Raw genomic sequence first — 19,027 nt, 5'->3', positions numbered from 1 at the left:
AATCTCCCATCACAACGGCTCTCATTACACCTTTCCAGGCTCTGCTCCTCAACCGCCCTGTTACTATTGGGCGGCCTATAGAAAACACCCAGTAAAGTTATTGACCCCCTTCCTGTTCGTAATGCCCACCCAAAGAGACGCTGTAGACAATCCCTCCACAGTGTCCATCTTTTCTGCAGCTGTGACACACTTTCTGATCAACAGTGCCACTCCCCCACCTCTTTGCCTGCCTCCCTCCCTGTCCCTCCTGAAACATCTGAAACCTGGCACTTGAAGTAACCAGTCCTGTACCTGAGGCATCCAAGTCTCTGGTCACCACATCACATTTCCAAGTAGTGATCCATGCTCTAAGCTCATCCACTTTGTTCACAACACTCCTTGTGTTACAATAGATAATCTCAAACCTTGGGTCTGAGTACTCCCCTTCTCTATCACCTGCCTATCCTCCCTCTCTCATTGTCGACAAGCTTTCTCTATTTGTGAGCTATCCTCCTCTCTGTCCCAGTCACTTCAATTTGATTTCCCCCCCAGCCGCACCCCCAGTTTTCCAGGTTGGTGCACTGTTGAGGGTCAAAGGGCCTGTACTGTGATGATCTATGCTAGATTGGCATTCAATCTGGCACTGATACATCCTGGTTGCATTGTACCATCTGCAAGATGCACTAATGCAACTTTGGGTTCCATTCTCTCCAGCTGTGAATGTTCAGCCCCTAACATGAAAGATAAATGTGACTTCCTAAACACATGTTGAAACGTCCAGGTATAAACTAATTTCAGCAGTGATTTGCAGCATTTGAAACAATAGCTTCTTATCTATAAGGAGAGGAACACCACTTTAGAAATTCCCCCATTGCTGGGTCAAAATCCTGGCACTCTGTCAAGAGTGGGCCATGCACTGGTAACATTATTCCAAGGATAGGAGTAGCAGATGGCCACTGCCTGGAGGTTCCCATCTGAGTCAATCAACACTTCAACTTCAAAATACATCACTGTTCTTTCACTATCGCTGAGGTCAGAACCCTGGAACTCCTTCCCTTACAGCATTGTGGGTGGAAAGGAGACTGCAGTGGTTCAAGACAATTAATGATTGGCAGTAAGAATGTTGGCCCTGCCAGCGAGGTGCACATCCTGTGAAGGCAATGAAAAGCCATCAATCTCTCACCTGTCTAGTTGATTGGCCTTTCCAGCATTTTCTGTTTCTAATACACCAGGAGTAATGGCTTAGTGTGAAAACAGTGATGTGAACCAGCAGCCTCATAGACTTTGTCATTTTCAGTAAAGTGAGGATCTTTGAGGCGGTAAAGAGGATTTGTAATTCTCTCGACTAAGCACTCATAACACATGAAACGCAGTCAGACTCACCTTCAGATCTTGGTAGCCTGGATACTCTGGAATGCTGGGCATGAGGTACATTCTAGTGCTGTTGGATTGGCATCTTGTTGAGCTTTGCAGAGTGTGTGTGGAAAAGAGCTTCTTGTCTGTGCCACTCATGCTGAAAGATCTGTAACTAGTGACTCAATTGAAGCTGCAGCTTTATATTGAGGGTTTGTGGCTGGCACATGGTGTTGCTAATCAGGAGCAGGTGCCTTGACACGATTAACCTGTTTCATTGTGGCATTATTTGCTGCTCTCCAAATTGGATAGTGAATTTGACAGGGATAAAACTTTTTAATCCAGTCAAGGCTTCCTGGCAAGCAGGAAGGTTCATTAAGTAGATGTCACTGTTGAAGTTGGATTGATTTGGAATTGTCTGCAGTTATTGATGCATCTGCTGTTAGCATCCTAAACATGGGCACTAAAATGACAGTCCCCAAACAGAAAATCTTGAACTTTGTCAAACTGATTGTTATTAAAATTTTCACTTGTTCAGGCATTCTAACCCTGTTTTCTCCTTGCTGTATGATCCTGTATCACTGGTATTCACTGGGAGTGACAGCTTGTGAATAAATTCTTTGATGTATTACTACTGGCAGTACAGCTGCTGTGTAATCCCATAGTGCTGCTTTGAATCAGCAGGCTTAATGCTTTAGGATGAAGCTGTAGCTGGTCAGCATGCTTTCTTCATTCACGTGGCACATTGGTATCTCTTAATTTAACTCAGCTCCTACTTGCACAAAGTTTTAAAGACTAGTACGATATTTTTGCTGAAACTGTCTTCAGGTGATTCATAGAATCATAGAAACCCTACAGTGTAGAAGGAGGCCATTTGGCCCACTGACTCTGCACCGACCACAATCCCACCCAGGCCCTACCCCCATATTCCTACATATTTACCCGCTAATCCCTCTAACCTATGCATCTTGGGACACTAAGGGGCAATTTAAGCATGGCCAATCAACCTAACCCACACATCCTTGGACTGTGGGAGGAAACTGGAGCACCTGGAGGAAACCTACGCAGACAGGAGGAGAACGTGCAAACTCCACACAGACAGTGACCCGAGTCGGGAATCGAACTCGGGTTCCTGGAGCTGTGAAGCAGCAATGCTGACCACTCTGCTATTATGCTGCCTGAGCGCTGGCTGCCTCACTTTATCGGCTGCTTTTAACAAGGACTGTTTTAGTCTGATGCTGGTGCTAACAGCTGTATTCTCCTGCATCAGGCAATTTGAAAAAGACATAATGTCATGGCTGCTCAACAAAAATGAAGAAACTGATAATCTCTGCATAATATATGGAAATGATACAAGTCCAACCAGTCACTACTTGATTTGATCCTGAAAGTACTGACTTATCCTTTGGTCAGTGTTGAGTTGGCTGATGTTGGCAGTAAGGATCTTTATCCATGGGTTAGGGCTGAGGAATCCAGCCAGGGTTTCTTGCTGATCATCTAGTGCCAAGTGTATCCTCCCAGTGATGGGTGGTGATTGGATTTAGCTGTGTACAGGTGATTGACAATGCTTTACAATACAGCCACTCACCTAGATCTCTTGTTTTAGAATCAAAATAGGATCAGGGTAAGTGCTGCTACAGCCTGTAATGTTTGTAGAATGGCTGCCTCTTGTTCCTTTCAGTACTGCTTTGTTAATCTTGAGATGCTGGCTCCAAGAGCAAGGTATTTAGGGAGACGTGTCTCCAGTTATAATTCCTTTATATTTTGCCTTTCAGGAAAGGGTGATGGGGATGATTCTGCTGATACGATCAGCCGTGGTACAAAGGTGGTTCTCCACCTGAAGGAAGATCAGGCTGAGTATCTGGAGGAAAAGAGAATCAAAGAGGTTGTGAAGAAACACTCTCAGTTCATTGGTTATCCCATTACACTTTTTGTAAGTACTGTAATATGCACTTTGCCTATTATTAGAAATCTGTTTAATTTTTTCCACCTCAATTTATTAGTTGCACCAACTTGTCACTGTTAGTCTGGTCTTTAGTGTGTGTGTGTGTGTGTGTGTCAATACCTTGGAAAATTAAATTGATTTTGTGGGCAGCTCTGGTAGTTGTACTGAAAAACTAAACCTCAGGGTTAGCATGGGAGAAGATTCTGGAGCTGCTTTGCATTATTTCTGCTGGTGACTTTCTCCAAAAACCCAAGAGGTTAGTGTGTTGTTGAAGAGAGATAGTAAAGACATTACTAGCCAAAGAGTCTTGAATTTTTATGCTGCAGCATTATACCTTGATTTTGCTCCCCACACACGTGTGAATCAGTATTCACTGAATTTATGAACTTGACAGTTGAGTTCAGTTTTAACAACATATATACTCAAATAGATGGTGTTGCCATGACATAGTCTTTGCTTGGTTCCGTGAGAAACATGACTTTGGACTGATACCTAACCTCTTCCCCTTTGCATATGGGGGTAGGGCCTGGGTGGATTGTGTTCGGTGCAGACTCAATGGGCCAGAGGGCCTCTTTCTGCACTGTAGGGTTCAATGATTCTACCACTATCCTACCTTTGATCAATACTCACATTGAGAATGGTACAGTTTCACACACCAAGCTGGATGCTGAAATTATCTGCATCAAATGTCATCCTGTGGGATAATGGCTAGTCTGATCTGATCAGATCACGTTGTATATCGTGCAAACTCATGAATAGTCACAAGGCCCTGAAATGTGACCAGTCTATCTCAAGTGTATCCTGGAAGGCAACAATTAATTGCTGTTTCAATCTGCTTTGCAGTAGCAGCACAAGTGGTATTCTTGCTGCCATCAAACCAAAAAGAGACAAGTAATGTATATAAATTTTAGTTCCACTTCAATCCACTTTCACAACCGATGCTTTTTAGTTGCAGTCAATTAATTACACTCCAAGTTGCATCCCAATAACCATTTTGCAGTGCTTATTTTCCTATTTGTCTCTTCTTTCTGTTTATAAAATTAAAGCCTGAATTGTCATGTGGAAATGACTGATCAGTTTGTGGTGGGATTTTCATTATCACCACCTCACCGATCAGGGAGAATATCAGTTTTGCCTGAGTGTGGTGTTTGTAGGTGTGGAAGTAGTAGCGGGCTAGTTTACTGACCTTGTGACTTGTTTTCCTCAGGTTGAGAAGGAACGGGAAAAGGAGATCAGTGACGATGAGGTTGAAACCGAGGAAAAGCCTGAGAAAGAGGATGGTGCGGATATGGAGGAAGGGGAGAAGCCCAAGATTGAAGATGTAGGGTCTGATGAGGAAGAAGATGGTGAAAAGAAGGACAAAAAGAAGACTAAGAAGATCAAAGAGAAATATATTGACCAGGAGGAACTGAACAAAACCAAACCCATTTGGACCCGCAATCCTGATGACATCACGCAGGAGGAATATGGAGAGTTCTACAAGAGTCTGACTAATGATTGGGAGGATCATCTCGCTGTGAAGGCAAGTTTAACCTGATTGTGACTTTAACATTAGCTGCTCTAACAAAGCTACTTTAGTATCTTCCTGTGTAATTTTTTGAAATACATTTTTTTCGTGAGATGAGGGCCTCACTGGTTGGGCCAGCACTTTATTGCCCAATCCCTCGTTCACCTTGAAGGTGGTGATGAGCTTGAACAACTATAGTCTCTCTGTAGGTACATCCACACTTTTACTGGGGACAGAGTTCCAGGATTTTGATCGTGACAGTGCAGGAACAGTGTTGTATTTGCAAATCAAGATACTGAGTGACTTGGAGGGGTGCTGATATTCCCAAGAGTCTGGTGCCCTTCTAGATGGCAGTGGCCATGAGTTTGTGGTGTTGTCTGAGGAGTTTTGGGAGTTGCAGTGCATCTTATAGATGGTATGCACTACTACTGAGCTTCAACAGTGGGAGGATGAATGTTTATGGGTGGGATTCAGTCAAGCAGTCTACTTTCCCCTGGATGGCGTTAAGCTTCTTTAGTATTTGCTCAACCCATCCAGCAAGTATTCTATCGCATTCCTGAATGGGACCTTGATTGTGGACAGACAAATTTATTGGAGGTCTATGAGGATGTGTCTAGGGCGGTGGATAGAGGAGAGCCGGTGTATGTGGTGTTTCTTGATTTTTCAGAAGGCGTTTGACAAGGTGCCTCACAAGAGGTTATTACAGAAGGTCGGGGGCATGGAGTTGGGGGTAGGGTGTTAGCGTGGATAGATGATGGCTGTCAAATAGGAGGCAGAGTGTGGGGGTCAATGGGTGCTATTCGGATTGGCGGTTGGTGACTAGTGGAGTGCCCCAGGGATCGGTGCTGGGGCCTCAGCTATTTACCATTTATGTAGATGATCTGGAGGAGGGAACCGAGTGTATGGTGTCGAAATTTGCTGATGACACCAAGATTGGTGGAACGGCAAATTGTGTGGAGAGTCTGCAGAAGGATCTAGATAGGCTGGGCGAATGGGCCAGGAACTGGCAAATGGAATTTAATGTTGGCAAATGTGAGGTTGTCCACTTTGGTCGAAATAATGGTAGGAAGGACTATTACTTACATGGCGAAAAACTGCAGCAGGCGGCAGTGTAGAGGGACCTGGGGGTCCTTGTGCATGAGTCGCAAAAACCCAGCCTACAGGTGCAGCAGGTGGTCAGGAAGGCGAATGGGATGCTGGCCTTCATAGCGAGGGGGATTGAATATAAAAGTAGGGAGGTCTTGCTGCAGCTGTATAGGGCATTGGTGAGGCCGCAGCTGGAGTACTGTGTGCAGTTTTGGGCGCCGCACCTGCGCAAGGATATTTTGGCCCTGGAGGGAGTGCAGAGGAGGTTTACTAGGCTGATGCCGGAGTTGAGGGGGTTGAACTATGAGGAGAGGCTGAATAAACTAGGCTTGTACTCGTTAGAGTTTAGAAGAATGAGGGGAGATCTCATTGAGACGTATAAGATGATGAATGGGATGGATAGGATAGAGGTGGAGAGGCTCTTCCCACTCGACGGACAGTAGGACTAGGGGGCACAGCCTCAAGATAAGGGGGGAGAGTGGTTTAGAACAGAGTTGAGGAGGAACTTCTTCACTCAAAGGGTGGTGAATCTCTGGCATTCTCTGCCCGTTGAAGTGGTGGAGGCTGCCTCGCTAAATATTTTTAAGACGCGGGTTGATGGGTTTTTGATAGGCAAGGGGATTAAGGGTTATGGGGAGAGGGCGGGAATGTGGAACTGAGCCATGACAGATCAGCCATGATCTTATTGAATGGCGGGGCAGGATCGAGGGGCTGGATGGCCTACTCCTGCTCCTATTTTTTATGTTCTTATTTGGGGAATTGAGGTGAGTTCTCGCTGCATGATGCCTAGCCTTTGGCCTGGTCTGGTAACTACAGAATTTATATGCAGTTTAGTTTCTGGTAAATGGTGGTACCTAGAATGTTGACTGGGGAATTCAGCAATGGTGATGCCTTTGAATGTCATGGGGAGATGGTTAGATTTTCTTCCGTTGGAGATGGTTGTTGCCCAGCACTTGAGTAGCACTAATGTTACTTAGCCATTCGTCAGTCCAAGCTTGAATATTGTCCTGCATTTGAATATGGACTGCTTCAGCATCCGAGGAGTTGTGAATCATACTAAATATTGCACAGTCATCAACAAACATTCCCATTTTCTGATCTTGTAGTGGAACAAAGCTCCAGCTAATGATGGTTGGGCCTAGGACACTATTCCTGAGAACATCCTTCGTGATGTTGTGAAGCTCCAACCCCATCCTGATTCATATTGATTTTGTAGTTTTTCAGGGACTTCCAATGGGCTATTTTTCCCCACCTTCTTGTCTTCCTTCTGTCTTACCCTTGACTGCCAGTACTAATCTTCAGCCATGTTCATTTCAGTTCCCCTCGTTGGAATGTCTAACATTCCCTATACCTGATGTTATCTCTAGATATTAGTCATGAAATGAAAGGTAGTTACCTCAGTGAAAGTAACTTGTTGTTTTCCCTCCTCAGCATTTTTCTGTTGAGGGCCAGCTGGAATTCCGTGCCCTCCTGTTCATTCCCAGGCGGGCTCCCTTTGACCTCTTTGAGAACAAGAAGAAGAAGAACAACATCAAGCTCTATGTTCGCAGAGTCTTCATCATGGACAGCTGTGAGGAGTTGATCCCAGAGTACCTCAGTGAGTATTTCATTAACGTGGCTTGTGTGCCTTCCTGATTTGGGGCTTTGTATGGACAGAGGGATGTTTCTCTGTCAGTGTAGAATGCTGGATATAGGCTTCTAGTTATGGAGATTCCTGTTTAAAAATTATTCCTCCCAAGAATCTCTTGCTGCTTTTGTTTTTGAGCTGTTAAGGCTTCCTTTAGCTACCCTAGGACTTGTATACTGTATGTTTAGTGCAGCAGATGTGGTCATTTACAGCATTGTATCAGACAGCCTGATGACCCTGGTAATAGCTGCTTGTGGAGGTGTTCCAACAAATTTACTCATCTGTGGGTAGTGTATCCTCGTAAACTGGCTGGTGAAAGCTTCTCATTAGCCTAGTGTGTGAAAGGCAATTGGCTTGAAAAACTGAGTTAGAGAATTGGTTAGGACTTTATTCCCTGCAGTGTAGAAGAATGAGGGGAGATTTGATAATTATATAAAACTATGATGGGTATTAATAGAGAATGCAAGCAGGCTTTTTCCATGGGGTAAGGGTGAAGGGGGAAAAGTTTAAAGGGAATATTAGGGGGGTGATTTTTCAGAGGGGTGGGAGTGTGGAATGAGCTGCCAGATGAAGTGGTAAATGCAGGCTCACTTTTTTAACATTTAAAAACTTGGACAGGTACATGGATGAGAGGGGTGTGGAGGGATATGGTCCAGATGCTGGTCAGTGGAACTAGGCAGAAAAATGGTTTGGTACAGACAAGAAGGGCCAAAAGGCCTGTTTCTGTGCTGTAATGTTTTATGGCTGTTATTCCTTTCCAACACTGGCTAACTATCTTTTTGCATCTTGGTCCAGTGCCATTTTATATTCCAGTCATTTTAAAGTTCTTGGAGCCTGTTACAAAATAAGTATTTTCTTTATGTAGAATTCTGGTCTGACTTTTACTAAATGTGCAAGACCAGGATTCAGTGTTATTTCAGCAGTGTTATATGTGGCCCTGTTGGACTAACATGGTCTTCTTTTCTTATAAGGCCCTTGGTTCATGTCAAATGTATGACAGTGTGAATCTGATTATCCTAACGCAGACTTTGTTCGTGGGGTGGTGGACTCTGAGGACCTGCCCCTAAATATTTCCCGAGAGATGCTGCAACAGAGCAAAATCCTGAAGGTCATTCGCAAGAACATTGTCAAGAAGTGTATGGAGCTGTTCTCTGAGCTGGCGGAGGACAAGGAGAACTATAAGAAATTCTATGAGCAGTTCTCAAAGAACCTCAAGGTAAAAGAAAAGTTCCAGCTTTGGTCTGCTGTCTGTATGAGGGCCGAAATAGTGTGTTTTTTCAGGGGTGGGGGGGTCATCAGAAAATTCTTAAATTATTTATAATAGCTGCTTATTGAATTTCTGAAGGGTCTGGTATAGAGTGCAGAGGTCTCCCAGTCTAACTGCTGGTTCAGCTCATTAATATGAGAATTGTACATGTGTACCAAAAGATAAATCCACAGTGATATAAGCATGTACGAATATCACTACATCTGAGTATTGAAAGAAACCAAGTGTGAATTTGGATTTGCCCTTTTGCATACAAATTAGGAGTAGGCCACTCAGCCCCTCTAGTCTGCCCTGTCATTCAATTAGACCATGGCTGATCTGATTGCCACTTCCTGCTTACCCTAGTAATCATTCGCCCACTTTAATTAAGAATCGAAGACTCTGCTTCCACCACCTTTTGATGAAGGGAGTTCCAAAAACCTGCTACATTCAGGGGAAAAAAAACCTGTCTTAACTGGGGAGCCTGGTTCTAGATTCTCCCACAAGAGGAAACATCCTCTCCACGCTGACCCTGTCATGACTCCTCAGGATCCTGTCTTTTCCCTTGTAAGACAACAGGCCCATTCTTAGTATTTCGTCTAGGAAACCTCTTGACTGTTAACGCATTTACTGCCTTCCTCAAATAAGGGGACCAATATTATACATTAGGTGTGGTCTTGCTATAACCCCCAATGTTTCAATGTTTATATTCATACTCTCAATAAACAATAGTCTGTTGGCTTTCCCAATTACTTGCTGTACCTGCAAATTAATCTTTTGTGATTCATGCACTAGGACACGGAGATCCTCAGAGGTCATGTACTTCAGTATGATAACTGATTTCCTTTCATTAACCCTTACAGCTGGGTATCCATGAAGACTCTCAGAATCGCAAGAAGCTTTCTGAACTGCTGCGTTACCACACCTCTCAGTGTGGAGATGAGCTCACCCCATTGTCAGACTATGTTTCCCGAATGAAGGAAAACCAGAAGTGCATCTACTATATAACCGGTGAGTTGTGGTTTGGTGATGGGAAATGAGAAGATCATTGAGGGCCTTAGCCTCCCTGACATCTGCATGCTGTTTAGTCCAAGTGAGTGATTAGTGAATTTGCCAATGATTTGAACATTTGGGGCCATTCCTCCATGCAGTGAGATCATGGTTGGTCCATATGTTAGCCCCATATTCTCAAACATCTTTGTCTAGGAAAACATGATTGCTCTTGGATTTAAAATTATTCAGCTAGCATCTGTTACTAGTGGGTGAAGAGTTCCAAAGAATGCAACCTCAGCTTATTATCGCCTCTCCTGCATATCAAATCATCAAAGATCATTGAATACTCCGACAACAGACTTTGCAATCCAATTCTACAAGCTGTTTATAACATGGTTTGAAAGGTGCCTGTGAGCAGGCAATTTTATGTTGCCGTTTGTCTAGATTACCCAAGTTGCATTCCCCTCTGACATCAGAATATTGTGCTGATGACAACCACTCTTGAACCTCACTGTTTAGTTACTGCTGTAAACAACAATTTGAGGCCAAATGTGGGCAATTGGGATTAGCTTAGGGGCTTTAAAACAAAAGGCAAGGACAAGTTGGGCCAGAGGGTCTGTTCCAATGCTGTAAACCTCTCACTCTATCTCCAACCATATGTTGACTTGGTAGAGTCTGCCCTGGCGTTGTCTACCCTTTTTAATTCTTTCAACAAGTTACCATGAAGCCTAAACCTGGCTTGATTTTTAACAGCTCAGCAAGTCTCAAACTGTTCATCTGGCACATTTCCAAATGTGAAATGTTTCCGTTTTACAGAACCTTTTGAGATTTGCTTTATTTTAGATACAGAAGTCTCCTCTTTTTTTATTAACACCTCACTCCAGGTTTATTTTTAAGACTAAACAAGTACTTTCCCATCAGTACACTGCTCTTAGTGTTATGTACTGGGCTCAATTCTCATCAGCTGTGGCAGGGCATGGAGGATTGCCTTATCCTTATTGCCCATGGAATGCTGCTATTAATAGCCAATTGTCTTTTGAATGGAGTGACACCTGTGGTTCTTCAAGGACTAGGGCTCATTGCTATTTATTCAGCATGTACTGTTACATAAGAAATAGGAGCAGGAGTAGGCCTTTGAGCCTGCCCCGCCATTCAATAAGATCATGGCTGATCTGTCATGTCTCAGTTCCACATTCCCGCCCTCTCCCCATAACGCTTAATCCCCTCGCTTATCAAAAACCCATCAAACCGCGTCTTAAAAATATTTAGCGAGGCAGCCTCCACCACTTCAACGGGCAGAGAATTCCAGACATTCACCACCCTTTGAGTGAAGAAGTTCCTCCTCAACTCCGTTCTAAACCGCCCCCGCTTATCTTGAGGCTGTGCCCCCTAGTCCTACTGTCCTTTCTGAGCGGGAAGAGCCTCTCCACCTCTATCCTATCCATCCCATTCATCATCTTATATGTCTCAATGAGATCTCCCCTCATTCTTCTAAACTCTAACGAGTACAAGCCTAGTTTATTCAGCCTCTCCTCATGGCTCAACCCCCTCAACTCTGGAATCAGCCTAGTGAACCTCCTCTGCACTCCCTCCAAGGCCAAAATATCCTTGCGTAAATACGGCGCCCAAAACTGCACACAGTACTCTAGCTGCGGCCTCACCAATGCCCTATACAGCTGCAGCACGACCTCCCTACTTTTATATTCAATCCCCCTCGCTATGAAGGCCAGCATCCCATTAGCCTTCCTGACCACCTGCAGGCTGGGTTTTTGCGACTCATGCACAAGGACCCCGAGGTCCGTCTGCACCGTCGCCTGCTGCAGTTTTTCGCCTCGTAAGTAATAGTCCTTCCTACCATTCTTCCTACCAAAGTGGACCACCTCGCACTTGACAACATTAAATTCCATTTGCCATTTCCTGGCCCATTTGCCCAGCCTATCTAGATCCTTCTGCAGACTCTCCACACCCTCCGCACAATTTACCGTTCCACCAATCTTGGTGTCATCAGCAAATATACTTGTTGGACTCTGAGAAATGTCAGTTAGTCTTCACTGAAATCCTTCTGAAATGATAAAGCTTGTATTAATGTTGTACCTTTTAGTCTCCAGGTGCTTGACAACAGCACTGGGGGGCAAAATTAGACAGAGTTCCATAAAGTTTAAGTGTTGTAAGTAGGCTTACATTAACGCTGCAGAGAAGTTGCTGTGAAAATCCCCTAGTTGTCACACTCCGGTGCGTGTTTGAGTACACTGGGGGAGAATTTAGCATGGCCAATGCACCCTAACCAACACATCTTTCGGGCTGTGGGAGGAAACTGGAGCATGCAGAAGAAACCCATCCCAGACGCAGTGAGAACATGCAAACTACACAGTGACCCAAGGCTGGGAATTGAACCTTCGTTCCTGGCACTGAGGTGTCAGGGCCAACCACTGTGCCACCCCTGATATTTGGACAGGTGACTGAGTCGAAGTTTTACAGCACAGAAAGAGGCCCTTTTGGTTCATCCTGTCTGTTCTGGTCCTACCAATGGTGGAGCTTAAAAATGCCATCCATTGAAAGGATCAAGAAAAGCAGCCATGATCCTGATTCGTTTAGATTGAAATCTGTAATTTTGTAAAATTAAGCTCTGTTTCCTTGCTGTACCAGAAAACTACTTTTTCTGTCCATTAATGTACTGGAGCAGCATGGTAGCACAGTGGTTAGCACTACTGTCTCACAGCACCAGGGACTTGGGTTCAATGCCCAACTTGGGTCACTGCAGAGTCTGCACATTCTGCCCATGTCTGCTTGTGTTTCCTCCCACAGTCCAAAAGATGTGCTGGTTAGGTTCATTTTCCATGCTAAATTTTTGTGTACCTGAACAGGCACCACAGTATGAAAACTAGGGGATTTTCACAGTATTTCAGTAGTATTCTGTGAAAGCAGATTTCCCCCTAAAGGCATTCTGCTGGGCAAGTTTCCTCCTCTTTCAACAATAAAGTTCAGTTAATTTATTAGTGTCATACATAGGCTTACATTAACACTACAATGAAGTTACTGTCCAGAATAACCCCACTTGCCAGCACTTGGCCCATAGCTTTGAATGTTATGATGCGCCAAGTACTCATCCAGGTATTTTTAAAGAATGTGAGGTATCCTGCCTCCTCCATCTTCCCAGGCAGCACATTGCAAACTATCACCCTCTGAGTAAAGTTTTTTTCCTCAAATTTTCCTCCACCCCACCCCAAAACCTCCCACACATAACTTATGTCCTCTCATAACTGACCCTTCACAGAAAGGGAACAGCTCTCTATCTAGTCCAAAGATGTGCAGGTTAGGTTGATCGGCCATGCTAAGAAATTGCCTCTTAGTGTCCAGGGATACGTAGGTTAGAGGGATTATTGGGTACACTATGTAGGGATATGGGTGTAAAGCCTGGGTGGGATTGTGTTCAGTGCAGACTCAACAGGCTGAAGGGCCTTTTTTTTTGCACTGTAGGGTTCTATGATTTTATACCCTGTCCATGCATGCACCCCCACACCAAACACTCCAATCAGGTCGCCCCTCTGCCTTCTCTTCAAGAAAACAACCCAAGTCTATCCAGTGTCTCTTTTTATAACTTAATTCTTCCAGCCCAGGCAGCATCCTGGTGAATCTCCTTGCCTACTCCACAGATCGTGGCTTCCCAAGCCACTCAGCTGCAGGATGGACAACAATGCTAACCTTGTCAGTGATGCTCCCATGACAACTAATGGAAAAAAGAACTGGCTGCCTCAGTTTGCATATATGCCTAACCTATCCAGTCAGTTCAGTGGTTACAGCATTGGCAGCATAGCACAGCACGTGTGATGCTTGTAACCTGGAGGTTAAGACTATGGAAGAAGTCATCCTAATTCCTGAATAATCCAGTGCTAAAAAATTCTGTTGCCACAGATGAACAAGAATTCTTACGCTGTTTCCTTTTTCAGGTGAAAGCAAAGATCAAGTAGCTAACTCTGCCTTTGTGGAGCGTGTCAGGAAGCGGGGCTTTGAGGTGGTCTACATGACTGAGCCTATTGATGAATACTGTGTGCAGCAGCTGAAGGAATTTGATGGTAAGCAGCTTGTCTCTGTCACAAAGGAGGGCCTTGAGCTGCCCGAGGATGATGAGGAGAAGAAGAAGCGTGAAGAGGATCGAGCCAAGTTTGACAACCTGTGCAAACTCATGAAAGAGATCCTGGACAAGAAAGTGGAGAAGGTAGAGCTGCAGAGTATTCATTCAAAGCCTTTCAATGCAAGCAGTGTTTCAGGATAACTATCTTCGCTCTTATCCTGTGCCATGTAAACTAGCATTACCTTTCCAGGGTCATTCCCCAGGTATGCACATCAAGATTAATAAGCTGACATAAAGAAGCATAAATCGCCAGTACCTGGTGAGATGCCTCCCTGGCTGCTATGGGAGGTAAGAAAGGAGATTAAAGGTGCCCTGACAAGCTATTTAAATCTTCACTGGCCACAGGTGTAGTGCTGGTAAGTCCCTAGGGTGCATTAGAGAACAAAGGGACCTTGGGTCTCTGGCAACACAAGTAGATAGGATAATGAGGAAGGCTTATGGAATGCTTGTCTTCATTCTCTGGGCAGAGAATATATTTGGCTAGGCCACAGATGGAGCATCATGGTGTTCTGGTTGCAATGTGATGGGAAGAACATGATTTACACTGGAGAGGGTGCAGAGGATGTTTCCTGGAATGGGAAGGTTTCAGCTGAGGTGAGGATGAGTTTATCCTTGGAGCAGAGGAGGCTGAGGGGAGATCTGTGGAGTTATGCAAAATTGAGGAATAAATGGGGTAGATCATAACCATTTCCCCATGGTAGTGGTGTCTAAGGGCGTAGATTTTAAGGTGATGAGGAGAGAAGGTGAGGAAAAGTTTGAGGGTGGTGGAGGCAGGTACTTGTAATATTTAAGAAGTATCTGGACAAGCACTTAAATGGCCATGGTGTGATAGCTATGGACCAAGTGTTGGTAAATGAGATCGGTATTTGAGGGTTGGCACAGACATAATGGGTTGTATACCTGATATTCCTGTTAAAATCAAATCCCAAATCCTTCCAGCAGTGTTAGCTGATCCTAAGTGTGTTGTCCCTAGGGATAGGAGCTCAGTCTGGGGCTGGTTCCTGCTGTACAGTATTCCCAGTGAGAATGAGGGGGCTATCACTGGTAAGTGGCACCTAAGGAATATTTGTTAGGAGTTAACCCTTCTGGTTAGTTACACTCCAGCACGTGTGCAGCAGCTACTAACTGGGGCAGTGTAAACAAGCAGCTTAACACACATGACTCTCTCCTTGTCCTAGGTGAGTGTTTCAAATCGGCTGGTCTCCTCCCCATGCTGCATTGTGACCAGCACCTATGGCTGGACTGCAAACATGGAGAGAATCATGAAGGCTCAAGCACTGAGGGACAATTCAACCATGGGTTACATGATGGCCAAGAAACATCTGGAAATCAACCCAGACCACCCAATTGTGGACACCCTGCGGCAGAAGGCTGAGGTAGACAAGAATGACAAAGCTGTTAAAGACCTTGTGATCCTGCTCTTCGAGACTGCCCTCTTATCCTCCGGCTTTTCATTAGATGATCCACAGACACACTCTAACCGTATCTATCGAATGATCAAGCTGGGTCTGGGTAAGTGTTAAATAATTTATCTCCACAGCTGAGCTAAGAAGTGACCAGTACTGCTGCAGTATAGTGAATTAAAGATGCTGTCTCAGCTATGTGTGCTTGATGCCCATCTGTGCTTTGTGCTGGAAGCTGATCCCAGTGGGTTAGACTCATCTCCACTCTGCATCAATGATTTAGTTGAAGGGACTGTTGCACGGCTACTAAATTTGCTTAGGACAAAACATTGTCAAGAGGTGGTAAAGTTTTAAACTTTATTAGTCACAAGTAAGGCTTGCATTAACACTGCAATGAAGTTACTGTGAAATTCCCCTAATTGCCACAGTCTGCTGCCTGTTCGGGTCAATGCACCAAACCAGCACATCTTTCAGAATGTGGGAGGAAACTGGAGCACCTGGAGGGAACCCATGCAGACACTGGGAGAATGTGCAAACTTCACACAGTGACCCAAGCCAGACATCAAACCTGTGTTCTTGACACTGAAGCAGCAGAGCTAACCACTGCCATCCATAAGATACAGTCTTCAAAAAGATATGACAAATTGGGCAAAAAAAATGGCAGATGGAGTATAATGTGGGAAAATGTGAATTTGTCCACTTTGGAAGAATAGCAAAGCAGCACACTGCTTAAATGGAGGGATTGTAGAACTGAGGTACAGAGGGATCTGGGTGTCCTGGTACATGAACCAGATGCAGCGACAGCAGGTGATTATGGAGAGAAATGAAATGTTGGTGTTTACTATAAGGAGAATGGAATACAAAATAGGGCAGTTTTACTGCAGTGTAAAGGACCTTAGTGAGGTTACATCTGGAATACTGTAGCTCTCCTTATGTGGAAAAAGGGTGTAATTGTTTGAGCAGCCGCTCAGAAGGTTCACTTCACTCATTTCTGGGATGAGGATAAGATGGTTTGAACCATTGGAGTTGAGAATGAGGTGAGCTGGCTGACTGAAACACAGGATCCTGAGGGCATTTAATATGGTAGATACCAGGAGCATGTTGCCACTTGTGGGAGACCCCAGGCAAGGGGCATAGTAGAGTTTTTTTGTTATTGAACTGTTAGGTTTTCACTTGAATGGTGGAACAGGCTTGATGGGTTGAATGGTCTTCTGCTGCTATTCAGTCCTGTTGTGGAAGACCACCACTTCCCTCAACTATTGCAAATTGACTTCCCCTTGGAGCAATATGTGGATTAGATAGTGCTCTAACAGAGTGAAATGCAGTGATTTTTTTTTTTGTTTTGCAGTAGTATTAAATTGTTTTTGTTTGTTTGAAAGGCATTGATGATGATGAGGTGCCTGTGGAAGAGACCACTCCACAAGCTGAAGAGATTCCGCCCCTGGAGGGAGATGAGGATGCATCCCGCATGGAGGAAGTTGACTGATTGTTGCCCTCTTCCTGTATTCTCCCTTGATGTATTCAAATTGGACTGCTGTATTTAATTTGGACTTTGAAAAAGATCTGTTGTGCATTGTGTGTAAAGTAATGATTATCTGACCAGTCTGATCAGATTGATGTGGATTAGGCTTTTACCAGAATGAGTCTTGCACTACGGTCATTCTCTGATGTTACTGTCCCTTTTTATTTTCAAATGCATGTCATTTATACTTTTGCAGCTGTGTGCTGTAAAATAAAATCAGACTACTGGGGTGCAAATGAGGGTGTGGCTTTATTGTGTTAGGAAATTTTGTAAATTGAGAATTCCTCATTTATTCTTTATTCATGGGACCTGGGTGTCACTGGCTGGCCAGCATTTGTTGCCATTGAAAGTGGTGCTCATGCTTCCTTGAAACATTGTAGACTGTGTGCTGTGGGCTAGGTTTACAACATGGAAACAGGCCCTTCAGTCCAATTCGTACATGCTGCCCTTTAACCACTAAGCTAATCCCAATTGTCCACATTTGGCCCATATTGCTCTACACCCACCATACCCATGTAACTGTCTTAATGCTTTTTTAAGAACACAAGAAATAGGAGCAGGAGTAGGCCATCTAGCCCTTCGAGCCTGCCCCGCCATTCAATAAGATCATGGCTGATCTGAAGTGGTTCAGTTCCACTTTCCTGCTTTCTCCCCATAACCCTTTAATTCCCCTGTCTATCAGAAACCTATGTACCTGTGACTTAAATATATTCAGCGAGGTAGCCTCCACCACTTCAATGGGCAGAGAATTCCAGAGCGTCACCACCCTCTTGAGTGAAGAAATTCCTTCTCAACTCTGATCTAAACTGCACCACCTTCTTTCCACCACCCCCGCCCCAACCCCGGCTTATTTTGAGGCTGTGCCCTCTAGTCCTGCTATCCGTTCTAAGCGGGAAGAATCTCTCTACCTCTATCCTGTCTATCCCCTTCATTATCTTGTATGTCTCTAAGATCCCCCCTCAGCCTTCTAAACTCCAATGAGTACAGACCCAGTCTATTCAATCTCTCCTCATAAGCTAACCCCCTCATGTCTGGTATCAGCCTAGTGAACCTTCTCTGCACTCCCTCCAAGGCCAATATATCCTGCAAATGCGGTGACCAAAACTGCACACTACTCCAGCTATGGCCTCAGGGAGGTCTTGCTGCAATCCTGTACAGTTGCAGCAAGACCTCCCTGCTTTTATATTCTATTTGCCTCGCTATAAAGGCCAGCATCCCATTTGCCTTCTTGATCACCTGCTGCACCTGCAGACTGGGTTTTTGCAACTCATGTACAAGGACCCCCAGGTCCCCCTGCACCGTAGCATGCTGCAGCTTTTTGCCTTTTAAATAATAATCCCTCCTATTATTTCTACCAAAGTGGATAACCTTACATTTGCTAACATTATAGTCCAGCCAGGTCCTTGCCCACTCAGCTTATCCAGATTTCAGCAGACTTTAAGCACCTTCCACGCAATTTGCTTTTTCACTCAACTTCATGTCATCAGCAAATTTTGTTAGCCTACACAACCCCCTCCAGATCATCTAGGTAAATGGTAAACAGTTGAGGCCCCAGCAGCAATCCCTGCGGCACTCCAGTAGTCAGCAACTGCCAATCAGAATAGCACCCATTGATTCCAACTCTCTGCTTCCTAATAGACAACCAATCCTCTATCCACACTAACACCTTATCCCCAACTCCATGTATCTTAACCTTCTGTAGCAATCTTTTATGAGGCACCTTATCAAACGCCTTTTGGAAATCGAGAAACACCACATTCACCGGTTCCCCTCTGTCTACTGCACTAGTCACGTCCTCATGGAAATCCAATAAATTTGTCAAACGTGACTTCCCCTTAACAAATCCGTGCTGCGTCTGCTGGATCAAACCATTCTCACTATTTCTTCTTTGACAGATTCAAGCATTTTTCTGACTACAGACGTTAAGCTAACAGGTCTATAATTCCCTGCCTTTTGTTCACTATCTTTTTTAAACAGCGGCATAACATTAGCTGTTTTCCAATGTTCCACTACTTCCCTGGAATCCAGTGAATTTTGATAAATAATTAACTAGGGCATCTGCTATTACTTTCAGAACCCTGGGATGTGTTCCAGCCGGTCCCGGGGACGTGTGTCCCTTCAGTCCCGTTAGCCTATCAAGCACTACCTCTCCAGTGACAGTAATTGCATTAAGGACCTCATCTACCATCCTTCTATCTTTAATATTAAGCAAGCTATTTGTGTCATCCTCTGTG

General features: G+C 44.5%; 1 protein-coding gene across 4 annotated transcripts in view; it reads left to right on the top strand.

Annotated features, from left to right (window-relative positions):
- hsp90ab1 (heat shock protein 90, alpha (cytosolic), class B member 1) overlaps nucleotides 1-17,029 on the top strand; it is a 35,115-nt gene extending 18,086 nt beyond the window's left edge. For all 4 annotated transcript variants that reach the window (XM_080184155.1, XM_080184158.1, XM_080184156.1 and 1 more), the window contains exons 4-11: nucleotides 3,108-3,265; nucleotides 4,485-4,799; nucleotides 7,302-7,467; nucleotides 8,523-8,713; nucleotides 9,607-9,754; nucleotides 13,684-13,952; nucleotides 15,047-15,380; nucleotides 16,651-17,029. In XM_080184155.1, coding sequence (XP_080040281.1) covers nucleotides 3,108-3,265; nucleotides 4,485-4,799; nucleotides 7,302-7,467; nucleotides 8,523-8,713; nucleotides 9,607-9,754; nucleotides 13,684-13,952; nucleotides 15,047-15,380; nucleotides 16,651-16,757 — 1,688 coding nt within the window. In that variant the 3' untranslated portion in view covers nucleotides 16,758-17,029. The remainder of the gene's footprint in view (nucleotides 1-3,107; nucleotides 3,266-4,484; nucleotides 4,800-7,301; nucleotides 7,468-8,522; nucleotides 8,714-9,606; nucleotides 9,755-13,683; nucleotides 13,953-15,046; nucleotides 15,381-16,650) is intronic.
- The last annotated feature ends 1,998 nt before the right edge of the window (nucleotides 17,030-19,027 follow it).

The sequence above is a fragment of the Carcharhinus amblyrhynchos genome, unplaced genomic scaffold (assembly GCF_965287045.1).
Source record: "Carcharhinus amblyrhynchos unplaced genomic scaffold, sCarAmb.v2.hapA scaffold_583, whole genome shotgun sequence".
NCBI classification, from domain to species: Eukaryota; Metazoa; Chordata; class Chondrichthyes; order Carcharhiniformes; family Carcharhinidae; genus Carcharhinus; species Carcharhinus amblyrhynchos.
This window is presented reverse-complemented; position numbering and strand designations above follow the sequence as displayed.